General features: G+C 35.9%; 1 protein-coding gene across 1 annotated transcript; it reads right to left on the reverse strand.

The window, feature by feature from the left end:
- Positions 1-6108: 6108 nt before the first annotated feature.
- Positions 6109-16366, reverse strand: LOC110377111 (probable metabolite transport protein CsbC). The gene is made up of 10 exons (XM_064041408.1): positions 16158-16366; positions 13665-13897; positions 13167-13320; positions 12479-12648; positions 11927-12047; positions 9301-9402; positions 8903-8961; positions 8352-8507; positions 7584-7766; positions 6109-7112 (listed from the first exon to the last, which is right to left on the reverse strand). The coding sequence occupies exons 1-10, from the start codon at positions 16198-16200 to the stop codon at positions 6882-6884; spliced, it is 1452 nt and encodes a 483-aa protein (XP_063897478.1). The 5' UTR covers positions 16201-16366; the 3' UTR covers positions 6109-6881.
- Positions 16367-19241: the final 2875 nt, after the last annotated feature.

Below are 19241 nucleotides of genomic sequence, written 5' to 3' on the forward strand. Positions count from 1 at the left end.
CAACTTGAAGTCTTTTCTGTTCGTACATTTTGACCGTAGTCACTAGTAGCTTACTTCCGATTGGTAAAGATATATGACAATAACTTGCAGTTGTGTTACACTTTAATGGTAAAACAGGGGCAGTGTATTAGATGAACCGAACTGAGACCACTGGAATAGATGAAGCCGCTCTTAGAAACGACGGGTTCTTCTTAGAAACCGCGGGAACCATGTAGCGTACATAAATAACTACGAAAACGAAACTACAATATCGTTTTCGAAAAGCTCTCGATAGCATATGACCTCTTTAGCTCCTAATAGAACCTGCACTATGGTGCACTCGTCCCATTTACGTAGTCATAAAGATTTACAATGGAACAAAACAATGTAAGCGATGGCTGTATGCCGTTGGCCCACTGCCCCGGTTACGTATAATTTCACCTTTATTGAATGGCTGCATCTTTGTACTACATGTAAGTTATGAGCGCCTAGTACTATCAGGTTTGAGGTATCGGGATTTATTGAAGAGCTTTTTCCTGCATTCAACACTCTGATAATAAAAGCAATTTCTCATTCAATACTCAGTGCCAATTTACACGAAGATTTTAATAATGATTCTGTAATTTTTTATTGGAGTAATAAGGCGTTGAATAAAAATAACAAAACTACGGAGAACTATTCCAATTTGGTCCTTCGACCACGCTTCGGCCGTGCTTTATAAAAAACCGCAAAAAGAGGTTCAATTATAACACTTATTTGTATCTATAGTCTAATCGCATAACTATGTCATATTTATTTAAGCAATACTTATAAAGAAAACCATTCTTCCACACTTTACTATCATCTTTGTACAGGGCTAAATTTTATCAAAACAGCAAACAAACGTGGAAAATTACGTCACAACATTGGGTAAATTACACAATTTTCCCGACCAATATAAACCGACTATCGCAGCCATCTTGCATAATCCCATAATGCTCTCAAAACAAAAAAATTACACTATCCAAACTTCTCAGGTTACACTCGTCAAAAGATCGTTGTACTAGGCAAACATAATAAAAGAGGATATTACTAACATTACGCAGTACGATGTACGCAAGCAATAAAACCTAAGCTTTGTATGTTTTGTGTGAGAGCTCTTTTAACGTCTGATTTCCTGGTACCTAAATGTCAAGTTCATGGTCTATTTCTCTTGTTAAACTTGTTGGAATGTTAAGTTAGTAATTTATTCTATTCTTTTTTATCTTTTATCTCATCTTGTTAAATCATGTGATACAGAGATTTTTCTTTATATCTAAATATTTCAGATTAAATATTTCTCAAAAAAAAATGTACTTACACAAGGTTCGATTTTTGTTTCAGTTTTTGCTCAAATGCAATTTTTTTCAGTAAGATACATTCAGTAGATATTAGACAATTTTATCTTTAATAACGTCACAAATTAAACAAAATTTTTGCTATAAGCAAATAACCTAAATCTTCAATTACTTTATTCACACATGCGATGTGACATTTTTAATTTTATCTCAAATTAGATTTATGATATCACTTTTATTTGCTCTAATTATGATCTAACTTTACCGCTGAAACTAATAAGAATTGAAACCACTTTTGTACGAATACAAAATTGGACAAAAGGATTGTGTTTTGGAGGCCACGTTAAACTTATAGATAGGTCTCTGCTGTCATTGAACATCCTTGCCAGTCGTGACGGGTAGTCAGAAGCCAGTAAGTCTGATACCAGTCTTACCTAGTCTTACGCAGTCGCGCACTCGGTGCGGAAGCAATTAGACGTGTATCTACTATCTATCGCTCATTTACGTGCGCGTACGCTTCCAACTTTTTACTCGTAAACAACTTGCACGTCCCATCGATCTATAAACATGGTGAAATGTGCTAAGTGCGGAAAAATGGTGACGAAAAAAAATCCTGGTATACAGTGTTCAAAGTGCAGTAAATGGTTTCATGCATCATGTGCGTCAATAACTGCAGATCAATTAAACGTACTGTATTCAACGGACGCTGTCGATTGGAAATGTCGACCGTGTATGGGTAACGGCAAACCCAAACGTCTATCCTGCATCCTGCCCGACGTTGATGACGAAGACATCACAGATACGGAGAACCTCATGGATAATAACATAACCCAACGCATCCTTAGCGATATACGGCGAGAGGTACGGGACATAATTAAAGAAGAACTGCAAAGTACCCTACAGTTCTACTCGGACAAAATCGATGAGTACGAATTAAAGATAAATGGATTTGAAAATAAAATAAAATTATTCGATAACCAGAACATGGAGCTAAAACATAAATATAAAAACCTCGAACTTAAATACGAGGTAGTGGAACAAAACTTAACGCATTTGAACAAAGCCAACTAGCCAACAATATTGATATTTGTGGTGTTGAGGAAACAGAGGATGTGGATGGCATGGTGAAGAACTTATGTATTAAACTGAATTTAAAAGCGGAGGATGTCGTCTGCACATATCGCAAGAAAAGTAACCGACCTGAAGCCAAACAAGGGAAACTCCCCCCACCAATTGTCGTGACCCTTAAGGAAGGCCGTCGGGATTCATGGCTGCAAGTCGCTAAGACTCACACCATCTCTGGAAAGGATTTAGGTAGCGGTGAGGATACTAAAATATATCTAAGAGAAAGTCTATCACCCACCACGGCCTACCTACTTTGGGCAACTAAGAATGCTCTAAAAACAACAAACATATGTAAATTCGTTTGGTGTAAAAATGGTCACATTTTAGTCAAAAGGCACGAAAAGGGAAAACATATAACATTCGATCGGAGAAGGACATACATAAACTTGTCTCCGATTTTAAAAATAATCAAGAAACTTGAAGATGTTCCTCATCACATTATCTACCCCCTGCCAATTAAATAACACCTTAAATGGATGACACTCTAGATAATACATTACTTGAAAATACATACAAACATTGGAATGAATTCACAGAAGATATACCATATACATATAACTCAATAACAATGCTTCACGTAAATATCAGATCGATGTTGAAGAATTTCTCTCAACTCGAATACGTCGTTACGAACTGCCCTCAGACTATTCACCTGGTCATTATCACCGAGGCAAACATCTCTGATTGGACGAAATCATTGTTTGAGCTCGACAACTACGACATGGAGACTCAGCTGCGTGATAATAGGAAGGGAGGCGGTGTCATCGTGTATGTGCACAAGAGCATTTGCTTCACCAGACTACCTTCGCGTACACTAAACTTCGAGTCTATAAACGGCGAGCTAAAAACGGACTATGGTGCAACTGTTGGTTTGTGTGTTGTGTATAGACCTCCTGATACAAATAAGAGACTGTTCATCGAAGAGTTAGGTAGGCTAATAAACAAATATTCGCAAAAATAATTTCATCCTGGTAGGTGACATGAACATCGATTTGAAACAAAATCTTCGATAACAAATCATTATTTAAACACACTCTGTGAATTGGGTCTAGAATGTGGAATAAACCAGTTTACCCGAATAGATAAGCGAGGTGAGTGCATAACAAAATCATGTATTGATCATATTTTTATACGTAGTGTCGACTGTCGCACTGCACAAACAGCTGTTATAAAAAATGCCTTAGCCGACCACTTCATAACCGGTTGCGCGCTAGTCGACAATACGTATGTAAACAAAGCCACTCAATACAAAACCATTAGTAAATTAGATAATTGTAAGCTACAAAATGAATTGATTAATATTAATTGGAGTGTGGCCTTGGATTACGACAACCCTAAAGATATTTTATGTTTTATCTTGGATAAATTTTCTGATGTGTACGAGAAATGCAAGTATAATATAAAAATTAAAACTAGTAAAAGACAAACTTGTATATGGAAAAGTACCAGAATAGAAAAAAATGTGAAAAAAGAGATCAATTATTAGATATCTGGCTTAAAGATAAAAGTAATCTGGCAAACAGACTATTATATAATAAGTACAGAAATAAAACAAATAAACATATTAATAATGTAAGAAATAATTACTTTATGAAAGAGGTAAAATCAAATTTTCATAATTCTAAAAAAATTTGGGCAACTATTAATACCCTTTGTGGAAAAATAAATAAATCTATAGATGAAATAATTATAAAACACTTTAAATTATTGCCAAATGTTGTATCCAATAAATTCGCCTCTGAATTCAGAAATAATGTCAAAATACATGCAAATTTCAGTGTAACACACCTATTTTAGACGATAATTGCTATATTAATAAATGTCACTTATCAATGAGACTACAGAAGGCCAAAGAGGAGGTTGTATCTTTTATTATAAAACACCTCAATGAGAGGAAATGTCCAGGTTTCGATGGCATCCGCGTCAAAGATTTAAAATATATTCATGAAAAATTACCCCGTTATAACGCACCTAATTAACAGATGCATTGCCACGTCCTCGTACCCTGATCAATTAAAGATTGGTATAGTAAGACCTATCCATAAGAATGGTTCGTACAAAGATGTAAACAACTACAGGCCTATTACTATTTTATCATGTATCGATAAGATAATTGAGAGGTATCTCGGACTAGAAATTAACAATTACTTGACAAAAAATAATGTTATTAATGATAAACAATACGGATTTCAAAAAAATAAAAATACCTCACAATTATTATCTAATTTTAGTAATGGGGTCAACAAGTGCCTGAACAATCGCGAACATGTACTTGTTGTCCTCATTGACTTTAGTAAAGCTTTCGATTGTTTGGAATATAATACACTATTTAATAAATTAGAGCAAAATGGTATACGGGGTCCATTATTAGATTGGTTCAAAAACTACCACAAGAACCGCTACACGTCGGTGTGTGTCGCGGGTTCGTTAAGTAGCATGGTCTCAACTGATAAAGGCACAGCACAAGGTTCAATTATCGGGCCAACTGAATACTTACTGTACGTGAACGACATGTGTAACATTTTCACAGAAGGCTCCGTGTACCAATTTGCTGACGACACATGTTTGGTTGCTGCACATAAAGACATACGTGAGGCGCAGAGAGTGATGCAGTGTAACTTCGACCTCTTATGCAAGTGGGCCCATGACGTTGGTCTTGTAATTAATACAAAAACTAAGTTAATTTACATACACTCACCTTACCTGACAGCGTCTTGTGTGCCTTCTGTCGTTGCTCATGAGCACCTGTGTCTTCACCGACCGGTCAAAGCGTGTAGTTGCTCCTCATTGGAGCTAGTGACTCAGCATATGTACCTTGGTCTGATAATAGATAGTAACTTCCACTGGAGGCCGCACATCGATCATGTATGCAATAAGCTCAGGTCTATAATAGCAAAACTATCGATACTTAAGTATAAACTACCATATAAAATACTTAGAACATTGTACTTGGCATTGGCTGATTCCGTAATTGATTACGGCCTAAGTAGCTACGGACGAACATACAAGACTTATATTGAAGACATTTACAAGTTACAGTTACGCATTTTAAAACGATAGTACCCAAAAAATAAAACAGCAATTCCAAGATGATGACTCGGGTTTATTTAAGCACTGTCAAATTGTTAATGTATTTGATAAGGTACGTTTACGCGTTATAAGTGAAAATTGTCACAATATTCTCAATATCCGTAAATACGAAAGGCTAAAGTCGTTGCGTTGTTTAACATATTTACCTACATTTATCATACCTAAATCTAATAATATCTATGGAGCAAGGACGTGGGAATGTATGCTACCATCATATTTAAATGACCTGCCCATTGAACTCTGCAGTAAAATAAATCCTAAAAACTGTCAAAAGATACTAAAGAAGTACTTTCTAGACTGCAGTGAGATCTAGAAAGTAACTCCTTATGTATATATAATGTATACCTATGTATAAATGTGTCACCGAGTTGCCGTGGCTGACATACCACTGTTAAACCCGCGATGGTTTGTGTCGGTATATTTACTGTTATGTAACCAAATTGTAAATCTGATATTTTGAATAATAAATAATAAAAAAAAAAAAAAAAACCTAGGGGTATTGGGTTGCTTGAAAAGGCTCGGGAGATGACGATGATGAAACATGGTATAACTTACTTTAGGAGAAATTAAAATAGGAAAAAATACAAGAAAAACAACATTTAAAACAACAACACTGTATTTAGTTAACGTAGACACAGTATAAATCCATTCTCTCTCTTAAACATAAATGAATAAATTCGTCAGTTTTATTATTTAAATACTTAACCTATTTATCCTATTAATTTCATTATGGTATATGGCTATTATTTTAATGATATGTTTTTACATCCTTTTTTCATTTGGACATCCTTCTTTCAACAATGTATTTCATTCTCACTAATTTAATGATCCAAAAAGATCTCTGTTCAGTTAATGTCCAGTTTCTGAGCACCTTACCCAAAAGACCATCCATTGATTTTCCCTTTTAATTAAAAATATAAAATTAATTGATAAATCGCCGATAAGGGTGCTCAGAAACCATCCATCTCTTGCAGATGAATTTAAAAATTCGTCCTGAATGGGTTGTCTGAGCTCATTCGGTCTCAACATCAAAAAAAAAACATAAAATTCATTTTCAGGTATATGTACTTAATCCTTGTAGATATTTCCATATTTCACATATTAAAAATATTACGTCGAAACTGTGAAAGAGCTTTAGAGCACACACGTTTAAAATTTAGTGGAGTATTTATACATAGTGTGTTCCTTCTTTAAGCACAGTCCCGATCATCGATTTATTAATAAGTCCCTGTCTTGGATATAATTTGGTCCACACATTATTTTAATACAAAAATCACAAATATTATGATTGCCACATTCATCACTCTCCAAAAAAGCACCATTAAAACATATCTCTTAAACTATTTCACAGCAAAAATCTTCTTCTCCAGTCTAATTCTTCTTTCTTGATCTAAAAAGGTCCTGAATTTGTGCATTCGAAAGTCCCTTGGTTTCAGGCACTAGTATAAACGCTAATATTGCGTTTAAAAGGCTCATGGCACCAAAGAAATAGAAGGCTCCATGAATTTTGAGAGCACTCAGCATGTATGGGAAGATACCAAGAATGAAGAAGTTGAGGAACCAAACCCATTCTATGACGATCATTGAACCTAGGCCTTGGACCTGTGAACAAAGAAAAATAGTTTACTCATAAGCTTATTTTCCTTTCTTATCAGACTTTCTGAATATAAATATGAAAGGTGTAGAGAAGATGGTCGGTCGACCATATCCTCCTTCAGGAAAATCGTCTGTATATAAATTATAGTTACATGCCATGTAAATCCAGAAATCGCCAGATCTCAATACCATACGGCCCGATCCGTCAAGAGAAGCAATATTAACAACAATATACTTCTGGAGTTTCAGAAACAGAAACTTCATCAACCTGCCTTTTTTCTAACAATTCGGTAGACCTCGTGCTTAGCAAAATGTGCGATAGATTTTTTCCAGGCTGCTCGATAAGTAGTCGTTTCTAAAATTCTACTCTAAAAGGACTTACAGGTCTCCAAGAAAAATATAGGGGTTTCCCTAGTCATATTAAACAAAAAAAAAGTATTCGATAGTATGACATAACACAGTTATGGCATTCCTCACCTGTGACTCAAAAACCTCAGCCAACAGCACGTAGGGTATACTTCCAGCTCCTATGATGAAGCAGAAGCAGTACATCATCAGCAGCACCACCGTCAGCCAGGCTGGAGCCATGCGGGTCTGAAGGAGGAAGCCGAGGGACACCATGCAGAGGAAAACGAGGATTGACGAGATGATTATGAGGATCTGGAAGAGAGAAGAAGAAATATTTAGGTAATTGAAGTTTAGTTAGTTGTGTGAAGAATTATGAAGGTCTTCTAAGTTGGCGTAACTATGACTAGGTTGATATGAGAGAGCCGTAGTTTATGGATAGATCATTCAAATAGTAATTGAGAATGTACATAATATATTCGTAAGCTGCCGTAGCAATGTTATCACAGTCAAGTAAAGTGGATCTCTTAATAAGGTACAGAAGTATTTAGGGTTAAATCACAACTGAGTGACTAGAAACTTCCACATCTTTAACAGAATCAATAATTATATATATCTTAAATCAGGTAATGGTCAAGAGTTTTCAAAAGCCACTTCTAACTTCCTTCACTACAATCAAAAATAGCTTATGCCCTTTTTCTGGCTCTAAACTATTGAAACCAATACGAATCAATTCAAAGAATTAATAACCACTTGCATCAGTTGCTGATAAAGTCTTTGATAGCCGAAATTAAAGCAGCCTGTATCTGGCAGATATCATTAACTATCAGATAACTAACTGACACTTTATAGGTAAGCACTTAAGCAGTGAAAAGGCTTTTTGATCATAAATCCACTCACCCGTCTTCCAGCCTTATCTGCTACAAGCGTAGAAGTGAGAGCTCCAAAGAACAGTATAACTGCAAACACGACTGTATAGAGGTCTGACTTGCTGGGGTCTGTCTCCGTGAACACTGTCTTTGCGTATACTTGTACAGGCACTATGCCCATGAACACCTGCGAAAGAAATAGGGGTTAGTTTAAACTAGCTTCTGGCATCGGTTTTGTCCGTATTCTTAGGGAACTACTTCCCGTATACGGATGAGGGTAAAAGGGATTAGGGATGTTTTGTAATATTTCTTCCCAACTGCGGACTACTTAATGAATTTTAGTATTTTCTCCAAAAATGATGCCCTCATCATTCAAAAGTCTAAAATCAACATATTGATATTGAATAAAGTTGTGTTAGGTACACTATTTTTAACTGAAAAGCGGATGAACCGATTAAGCTGAAAATTGGTCAAAATAATCACCATCCGGGCACAAAAAGTGTAGTTCCCTTGGGATACAGATGGAAACGAGAGTAGATCTACATAAATGTAGATTGGACGAAGGAGTTCATGTTAATTTACCTGCATTGTGATGACTGTCATTACAACTATGAACGCCTGCCGCGATACCGGTGACACGACTGAAAAGTAATAGACAAAAAATATTAATATTAAATATCCATAAAAAAAATAATGAATGCCGAAGAATACATAACAATGTGCATACCGACTACATTACTATAGATATGTGATGCAGAAAAATAAGGATCATGTTGTGAGGAAGGTTTTGAGCATGAACTGAATTTTATATCAACTAAAGAAAAGATGGATGGACTTTCACATAAAGTCGAAAAGATTTGAAAGACGGCAGATTGAAGAGTATGGAAGGAGAAAACATGCTGCACCAAATATGTATTCAAAATATAATTGGGATAAGGGCAGGAGGGAAAAATATTAGGGAAAGTCTTTTATCTACTTACATAATAATTTGATCGGTGACATCGATTTAGGCTGTTCTTGGACGATTTCTTCTTCATTATTCAATTTCTGCTTTTCAGCTTCTTCTGCTTTGGGATCCATATCTGTAAAGTCAAGATCATTTTTTTACATATACAGGGTTAATTTTCAACCACCATCCAAATTTTCAGAAATGATTTAGAATCGGTAACCTAATCAATTAATCAAATAAAAAAATATAAAAAATATTAGATGATTTTCATCATTGTCCGCTACTAAAATCACAACGTGTGGAATACACACAGTTCGGTTGTTGAACATGGCGCGCTTGCCTCAAGATTCGGGAAACGCACACAAAAAACAGCATGCACTACGCCCGACATCGTACTACCGGCACTACGCCCCCCTCCCTCATACCCCGCACCCCGCACAGCCCCCGGTCGGCCAAGCGCCGGTGACTTTTTGTTTAGTTGACCGTGACCTAGTTACGTGCGAACGTGTGCCATATTTTTGTCGCTCTCGCTGCATTTTCGATTCCGAATTCCGGTCGGTTATCATCGCACGACATGGCGACTTTTTATTCTAATGCAGAGTATTTTGAAATGGTCAGGTGCTACATTTTAAGTGGCGAAAGTTTAAATGGTGCGCAAAGAATGTACAGTGCAGAAAGTTTACCGCGTTTACAAAGACGAGGTATTAATTCGCGAGTGCCTAATAGACAAACAATTTTAGCCGCAAACCAAAGGTTGTTAGATTATGGGCAGTTTATCACACCAGCCCATGCAACAAGTCGTGGCGGTCACAACGAAATAACACCAGCAGTCGAAAATTCTGTACTCGAGTTTTCGAACGTGACCCTGCGCTAGCACTAACGACGCTGCTCGGCGCTTCGGTGTCAGTCAGTATTACGTGTGGAAGCTGCTGAATTCATCTGGTTATCACCCATACCATTACCAACCAGTGCAATCTCTTCACGATAACGATGGACCCGCTAGAATCGTGTTTTGTGAATGGCTGTTAAGAAACATTAATTGTAACATTTTGTGGACTGATGAAGCATTATTTACGCGAATCGGAATTTATAACAGCCGAAACGAACATTATTGGGCGTTAAGCAACCCCCACGTTATTAGAAATAACTACCATCAAGTGCGTTTTAGTGCGAATGTTTGGGCAGGTATTATCGGTAATGTTATCGTGGGACCGATTTTTATTGAAGGACGCTTGACGGGTACTAATTATTTAAACATGTTACGTGGTGTTATTGAAGACTTAATAGACGAGGTGCCACTTTCATACTACAACAATCATTATTATCAGCATGACGGTGCACCACCTCATTACACAAGTGCAGTGCGTGAGTTTTTAAATAATAAGTATGGCGATAGATGGATTGGTCGCGGAGGGCCTGTCCTATGGCCTGCCAGGTCACCAGATTTAACGCCACTTGATTTTTTTTTATGGGGTGAAGTTAAAAGACGTGTTTACGTTGAAGAAGCACAAAGTGTTGAGGACCTCCGTAGTAAAATAATAAATGCATTTAATGAAATTAAAAATCAAACAGATACTTTAAACTTATTAAAAAATAGTTTAGAAAAACGTGCACGTTTGTGTATTGAGAGAAACGGACTCCATTTTGAACAATTACTGAAGTACACGTAATTTGTAGGTTAATCGAGTTTATTTGGTAAGTTGAATTATTGTAAATAGCTAGTTGATTCCAATTTTTTAAATACGCCATAATAAAGACCGCGTAGGTACCTACATCAATCGCAGCGAGCGAGCGAGGTCAATAACCTTGCTGCGTGTCTCTACATTCTGTTTATTTTCGGATATTTTCTTTTGGATGTTTTTTTTTGTTTTTGTTATTATTTGATTATAATGTTTCACATATGAAAATAAATTAATTAAAAGTCCTCGATTTTTAAATTTGGATGGTGAATGAAAAATAACCCATGACAAGCGGAGTATTAGATCAAAAACACCTCGCAAACAAAAAAAAAAAAAAAATCTTTTACCTCTCAACATTCAGTGCATGTGGTGAATCCTGTATAGGTAACTATTACCAAATTATTATAGGCCAAAGAAGCATGGAGCGTAGCCTGCTCAACATACGGCTTAGCGACCGGATACGCAACACCATTATCCGGTCCAAGACGGGCATACTCGATGTGGGCAATAAGTCTGCAAAGTTGAAGTGGGATTGGGCGGGTCACATCTGTCGAATGCACCCGGACAAGTGGGCCAATATTACCACAAAGTGGATCCCGGAGGATGGAAGGCGACCGAGAGGGAGACCAAGGAAACGCTGGAGGGAAGACTTGGACAGCTTCCTCTCGGACTGGCCTCAAGCAGAGAAAAAAAAAAAAAAGGTAACTATATAAATGGTCCCAAAGGTAGTCTGTGTATTAGATGATTCTGAGCGTAATAGCTACTGCAACACGCTTAACCTCAATATTCATAACCTCATAATTTAAAAACTTGCTAAGCTCAGAAACTACTGATCCGTTTTCAAATAATATTTTAGTTATATATATATAGCCATCAAGTTTCATTTTTATCTAGTTACACAAAGTAGTACTCACGGGATGCGGGTGAAACCACTGGCTACAGTAAGGTAGTAATTTATCAATAAATTATATAACATACCTGTAATAGACACAAGTTCGACAGCCGGCATGATCTGTTGTTTCATCCGCGTCAGTTCATCGAGCACAACCATTGACGATACCGGAACTCCTCTGTATTTCGCTATCGCTTCTCTTGCATCCTGAAATTAGATTGCATTCCTTTTATTAATTATTTAGATGCTAAAGCATCTTGACTTTTAATAGGTAAGAATTTGTGCGCTAGCCAAATGGTTAAATATTTAAATTGAATCTTATTATTTTTGTATGGAACCGTTTCTTGAAACCACACAGCCGGATTGCGTTGCTGAGGAATTTGGTCCACCATTTCTTTTTCCCAACGAAAACGCATCTTAGGAGGTTATTAAGAGAGGCGTGCTTGGGGGCAGTCTTTTCTAATTTTGACCTTCAATTTTGCTGACTTTTAGCAAACTTGAGAAAACTTTCAATTTATCATTTATATGTAACAGAGGCTATTATTAGGCATAATTTGGGTGTAATAGACAGAAATGACCAATATTTATTTATCAGACCTTTTTTCAAAGAAATAGTTACTACCAAAATAACTACTAACCTCTTCCCTCTTCTGCCTCAGCAGATATACAGGGCTCTCAACCACCAACAGTATGAGTAGAGTACACAACACGCTGAGTAGCAAGTGAAGCCAGATGATAGTCCTATACGTGAGGCACCAGCCCACTATGTACGAGAGTAGTGTTCCCGTGCAGTACAGGAATATTGATGCTGGAAGACGGAGAAAGGTAGTTGTTAGATCAGGGAGGTTTTTGGTCTTGAGGTAAATACTTAGTGACACTATTTAAAAGTGTCCTAACTGATTGTCAGTTAACACAGCTGTTCCTTATAAGGAGATCAGCCAGCTGCGCAGGTCATATTATAGTGCACAAGCTTTTGCGCAGACACAGACGCATTCATTATTTATTCCTTCAGTCGCATAGCCCAATGGGACTTCAATCCGACAGAGATCAGATCAGATCGGAGAGACATTTACGTGCCCTTCGATGCACGAGTGTATCTTTTCAAAGTTTCTAAAACCCAAAAAGTGAGACCCGGGGGAATCGAACCCGAGACCATGTGCACAGCAATCGCGTTATGTGACTGCTAGACCAATAAGCCAGTAATTGTAGAAAAGAAACAAAAAGTTTTTCCTTTTTTTATTGAAGCAAAATTGACTTTAGATATGAATAGTGAGACCCTAAACTGTAAATTCTTACCCTTTTCACCAATTCCAGTTATAAGCTTACCTGAAGCTAAACCTCCGCGAATAGCATCTTCAGCGACTTCAGATATGAAGATAGGCGTCAGTACTAGAAAGCTGCCACCAGTAATACCGGACAAGAATCTTGCCGCTAGAATCAGGTTCATTGAACTTGCTACTCCTATTATTGCCCAGGACATCTGGAAAGTATAGATTGAAGAATTAGTGTTTGATAAACAAAAAAAATGTAATAAAATTAGAATACCTAAAGTATAAGCGATTAGGAAATAGCTAAGTTAGTATTTTTTTTTTGCAGTGTTCTAATTTATTTAACATCTGATTTATGCGGTTTTACCGACTTTGTGGTCCTTTTGCTGCAAAATAAACCATGCACATAATTCTTGATCAAAGAAGCAAACCTCAATAAGTTTGAAATACAATGAAATAAATGCAAAATCTTTCTATACACTGCTCCCTATCGTCGTTTCACAAGTAACACTGAATCACTAGGAATTATAATAAATCCAATAGAAACACAACTTACCACACAAGGCAAAGACAAAATAACACCACCATTCCTTCTCCCGAACATATTGATCAGTGTCCCAGCTACTGCTGAGCCTAGAATCGCTCCTAATGAAGGCAGGCTCCCTAACAAGGCCTCCTCGCCTTTCGTCATAGGCGCAGATAGGGGAGTAGTGGTGTTGGATGCGTAGAGCTCTGAAGTGTAGGAGGGCCAGACGTTGAGAGCGCCCATGACCAGCGACCCGAAGCCGCCTGGAAGACGAAGAGTAGCTTGGTTAAGGGAAATTTAGAAGATAATTCGGTATCAATTTTTTACAGGTAGAATGTTGAATAGGGAAAGAATAAGTTTGTGGTAATTTCTTTTGTGGTAAATTGCTGCACGGAGTACCTAGGTTAAGCCGAGGTAAAGCGCGAACCCATGCCGATGAGTGATAGGAAAGCCTGTAGAGATTTTATGTAGTTGTCAATTAATTGATACTTTCAAAACAGTAATGTAATTTTGATAACGAGTCTCATTGACCCTTTCAACTATGGGCGGTATACTGGAAGTCAGACAGTCAGTCACTCTTCTTTGAATTCGATAGACACCTGTATAGTACTCATAAGATGCAGATGAAAGCCACATAATAATTATTTTGTGGGGCTAGGCAGATGATATGAAGTACTAATGATTCAAGCTGAGAGAATTAATTAGGCCGTTGCTATTACTAGAGCCATTGGCATATTCGTCACAAAATGAAATGCGAAAACTATTTACACAAATTATTATATCTCCTATCAATTTTAAACCTTAAACCGAATGTTTCTAAGGTGATTATTGATTGACAAATGTGATTTGACTATCAAATCGGCCGAACAGACCTCCGGAAATATACTGATAATGCACACTTGTGTTTTATACTTTAATTGTTATCAGTGGTAGGAATTTCAATTTTGCATCGTGTGTGACGACAATCTCATCACAGTTCATATTGATTTCTCTGTTGAACTATTTATGATGCCAATAAATAGGCCAATACTTATATAGTTTATCTGAACTTATATAGGTATAATAAGGAAAGATTTTAATGTTTATTGATTTGAATTGATTAAACGCCCGAACTACTGAACTGATTTAGATAATTCCTTCACTGTTCTGTTACGAGGCTACGAGCTTTGCTTTAATACGGGAAGAAGTTTCCCCGGACGCGGACGAGGGTCAAATCGCGTGAAACAATAAGTTTTCATATTTTTTCCTGCTTTTTTTTCCACCTAAAATATTATTTTTGGAGACACGTACACTGTACCGAATATATAAAGTGGTTTTAAATTATAGTTTGAATTTGTTTTAATTCAAACATTTTATATCCAAATTCTCACAAACTCATTTTAATAGAACTTCTGATGAGACAAAACAATCCTATGGCGTTAGAACGCCATAAAAATATCTCGGAAGCCATTCAACGTGTAAGTACAGTAAACTACACAATGGTTTATCTGTCTACTCATAGTGACACACTACGCCTTCGTCAACACTATTGTCTTCACAAATGTTTCCTAGGAATAAATAGATAAGTACTAAATCATTTTCAATGAAGATCCAAGTTCACCAATATAAAGATCAGTAAAGTTTCTCTTAAAAGAACTGTTGGTAAATTGAAACTTGAACGTGAAAAATTATAAGGTAGAAAATGCATGTTATCAATAAACTTAAGCGTAAGGCAATTTCGAATCTTACAAAGTATGTAACTTTCTTATAATCATAGCTTATTTTTGCAACAATATTGTGTTAAATTTAATACTTTTTGCAAGAAAAACAAAAAAAACTTAGGATGTCGACCATTTTTGTCGCCGATGTTACACGGTACATAAATAGGAATTAATCGTGGTTTGCTAAAGAAATACTTGTACATAAGAAACCGGTTAAGATCTGTGTATATTAGCACGTTTTTTGTGATTTTTTGTTTACGTACAAAATCTATTTATAAAGGACACACCTCTCGATTAACTAATTTCGGTTTTAATTCAGCATTTATGTTTAATCCTATGCTTGATATTTTTGAAAATTCTTGTTTCATCTATTACTTGATTTATCAAAATATTTGTTTTAAAAATACTAGTCTTACATTTGTTTGAGACACTTATTTTAATATTGTAAAGTAAAATATAAGTTGCATTCAGAGCAGACTAAACTTTTATATCAATCTCAAAAGTACCAGGATTATTCAAGCCTAAAAAAAATTATGAGAAATAATGCTTACGTATTTAATTCACCCATTGTTAAACACCGATCAAAATTATGAGACATTTCGATGCAATTTAACACAAACGCTTTCAAAAATACACAAATAAAAAATCAACACATAATTTCACAAATGAACTAATTTCTATTATTTTGTTTTACAAAACTAGTATGAATTTCCCTAAAACAACGCACCTACATTGCACTGATAAACGAAAAATATTGTATTCACACAACGGCCATGATGTTCTAAAATTCAAAGTTCGCGGTAATATTAACTTTTTTTCTTACCAGCCATGGCTGCATGACACTGCCTAAGTCTTCCTTTGTTCATGTTAATTCACAAACTAACGTCTATGGCCACGGAACTTCCAACTAATAGTAACTTTTTGGCAAATACATTATTACATAAATGAATTAGAATACACAAAGATGTGTAAACCAAACTCTGTGAGTAAATATTTTATCTTCTGATAACGGAGATGTCATTCTTATCTGTAGACTATCTGTAACGTACTGATTTTATAATTAAAGATTTTTTTTTTGTTGAATAAATATTTGTATTAATTTTTGTTTGATTTTGTTCTCGTTGCTGGCTTCGGTCTGATAATGTTTCTGATTAAATATTGTAAACTGGAAATGCGTGGGTTGTCCCCCACCTATTTGCCAAATGATTGCGCGAAGGTCATTTGAAACTATGAAAATAAAATATAATCCTGTAGGTATGTGAATTTATTAGCGATGAGACGATCAAAAAATAATATTGATTAAAAAATAATGTCCACGTGCAAATTGTAAGTCAAAGTTAATTTACAGTAGATCGACTCTGTTTTGTGTTTGAAGAGACTGAATGTCTTTTCGCTTGCGTGTCTTACTTTATTTAATATGTTGATTTGTGACCTTAAAATATGAACACAAGATATATCAGCACTAGTGAAGGTTTACATCTAGTATGTAACCCCGTCTGTGATCCTTATAATTCATTGCAAACAACTAAATCATTGGAATTTCAAGAAATTGGACCATTTATCTCTAGTTGTTCCCGCTAGACTGGCTTAGCACATTTTCACAGATTTTTACCATCATCATCATCCTTGTCCTTATCCTAACGTTGTATGAGTGGTACGCGCTGCATCATCTTCTATATTTTTTCTGTTTCGATTAAAATCTATTATTTTTAAGTCATATTTGAAAGTGAAAAAAGGTTTAAAACGTACCTACTTTTTCTTAGTGTCTATCCATATGGTTTATCTGTGACTATCTTGTTCAGTGTAGCCATAAAATAATGCCAACAGACACAGTAGCTATTTGCTCGAGGCGTTTTTTAACATTTGTACATACAAAGCCATTTATAGTCTTTACAACGTGCGATTCCATATTAAATTATGGTTTTATTACTTACTAGACTAGACGCTCCCTTCGATGTTGTCTATAATGCAAAAAAAGTCATAGACATAATATAGGAATTAAGCTGCTCAGTAGGTATAGCATAGTTATTAAGCTACTTATAACTTCAGATTTATGTTAACTTAACTGTGTTGACTGTCTCAATCTGTAGTCTGTCACTGTACTTATTAAATAAATAAAAAAATAAAAAAGCTCTATTCAAATCAGTCAAGACATACAGAGTATTCTTGACCAAACATACCGACAGCACCTGTATGTTTGCATTAGATAAATTGTTAAAACCACTATATAGATTAAGTAATGTAATGAGTTTTATTTCAGTATACAAACATAGACTATAATTTATGTATTTGTCTTGTATTTGAAGGTGTCGTGATGTCTGGAAACTAGAATCTTAATCTTGTTGCTACCTCAAATTTATTCGGTCCCAAGATCATCGACAATATAAACACAAAATACAACAGAAGTCAATCTCATGTATGTACTTCACTTTTCATGCCTAAACTCGGCGGTCGCGCTAGGGTTGTCAACTTTTTTATGCGCATAAAACTAACGTGGTAGTGGTACTCGTATCTAATTATTTGATGTATTGTTGAGAATAAAACAGGAAAAATGAAATATAAACCAATAATAATAAAAAAATTAATGTGGCATACAAGAGGTTAATAAACACTTTCAACGGAAATTCGTTTGAACGAGATACCGAACTTTTTCAGAAACCGCAATTTATTTTTGTTATTCATACGTATATACTTACCCTACTCTTTACTTGTGAAAAAAATATTTTTCTATGTAATGGGCTGGTACAGTCCCCGTAAGCTTGCTTCTACCTACAGAAACCTTGATGTGCGAGTTTTATTTCGTCTACCTTACAACATACTCTCGCTATGGTCACAAAAATTATCAACTCCTACTAGTAATCATCTTTGAGGATAGGTTGGGACTGTTGGGAGATTCGCCTGGGTCGACACTAGCAAAACTTATTACGGCATTGAGCCAGAGGCCGCCGGGGCGCTTACCTACCCACCTAACTGTACCTACCTACTGCGTTTATTAAACGAACCATCGAAATATGAGAAAATAAGTAGGTACATACTATAGGTAATACGGCAGGTTAAAAAAACGACAATTCACTGTTTATTGTTGTATAAAAACAACCGTCCACTGAACAATTATAATACGACTTTTTTGTTGCTCCATTATTACTTTTTCTTTTGTTATTAAAATTAAAAATATTACAGTCAAATTACAGTTAGGTAGGTATCACAACGCGTGCACATTTATCTACCTTGTGTGTGACGCGCTTATCTCAAGAAAGCGGCAGCCGCGCTCGCACTGTTTTGAGTTGTTTTGAGACAGGGCGTCTGTGAACACGCACACATAGACACCTATGTCTGCGTGACTCGAACGCGCTTTCTATGTAGATTGACTTCTGTACCTATGTATTTTGTGATATAAACGTCAGTTTTTAGGGTACCGTACCCAAAGGGTAAAACGGTACCTTATTGTTTTCGTTCCTTTGTGAGTCCGCTTGTCACCAGGCAGTATCTCACGAACCGTGATAGTTAGAGAACTGAAATTTTCACAGATGAGGTATTTTTGCTGCCGCTATAACAACAAATACTGAAAACTTGAATTAAATAAATATTTTGGGGGCTCCCATACAACAAACGTGATTTTTTTGGTACGGAACGGATAATGGTATGGGACCCTTCGTGTTCCATTCCGACAAGCACTTGGCCTTTTTTTATTAAAACAACTATTTAGTTTTAAACTTGAACGTGAAATTAGTTTATATAACAGTGACATTTATGTTTTAGATGAACTTGGGCCCAGTATTTATTAGGTATGAAGTAAGTAGTAGCTTATTGTCGATTTCAAGAATATATTTTTTTTATGTTATAAGAATCTGATAGAAAATTCAAAGGGGTTCGACAGCCATAAAAATTATAAAGAAATAAAACAAAA

The sequence above is a fragment of the Helicoverpa armigera genome, chromosome 25 (genome assembly GCF_030705265.1).
Source record: "Helicoverpa armigera isolate CAAS_96S chromosome 25, ASM3070526v1, whole genome shotgun sequence".
NCBI lineage: Eukaryota > Metazoa > Arthropoda > Insecta > Lepidoptera > Noctuidae > Helicoverpa > Helicoverpa armigera.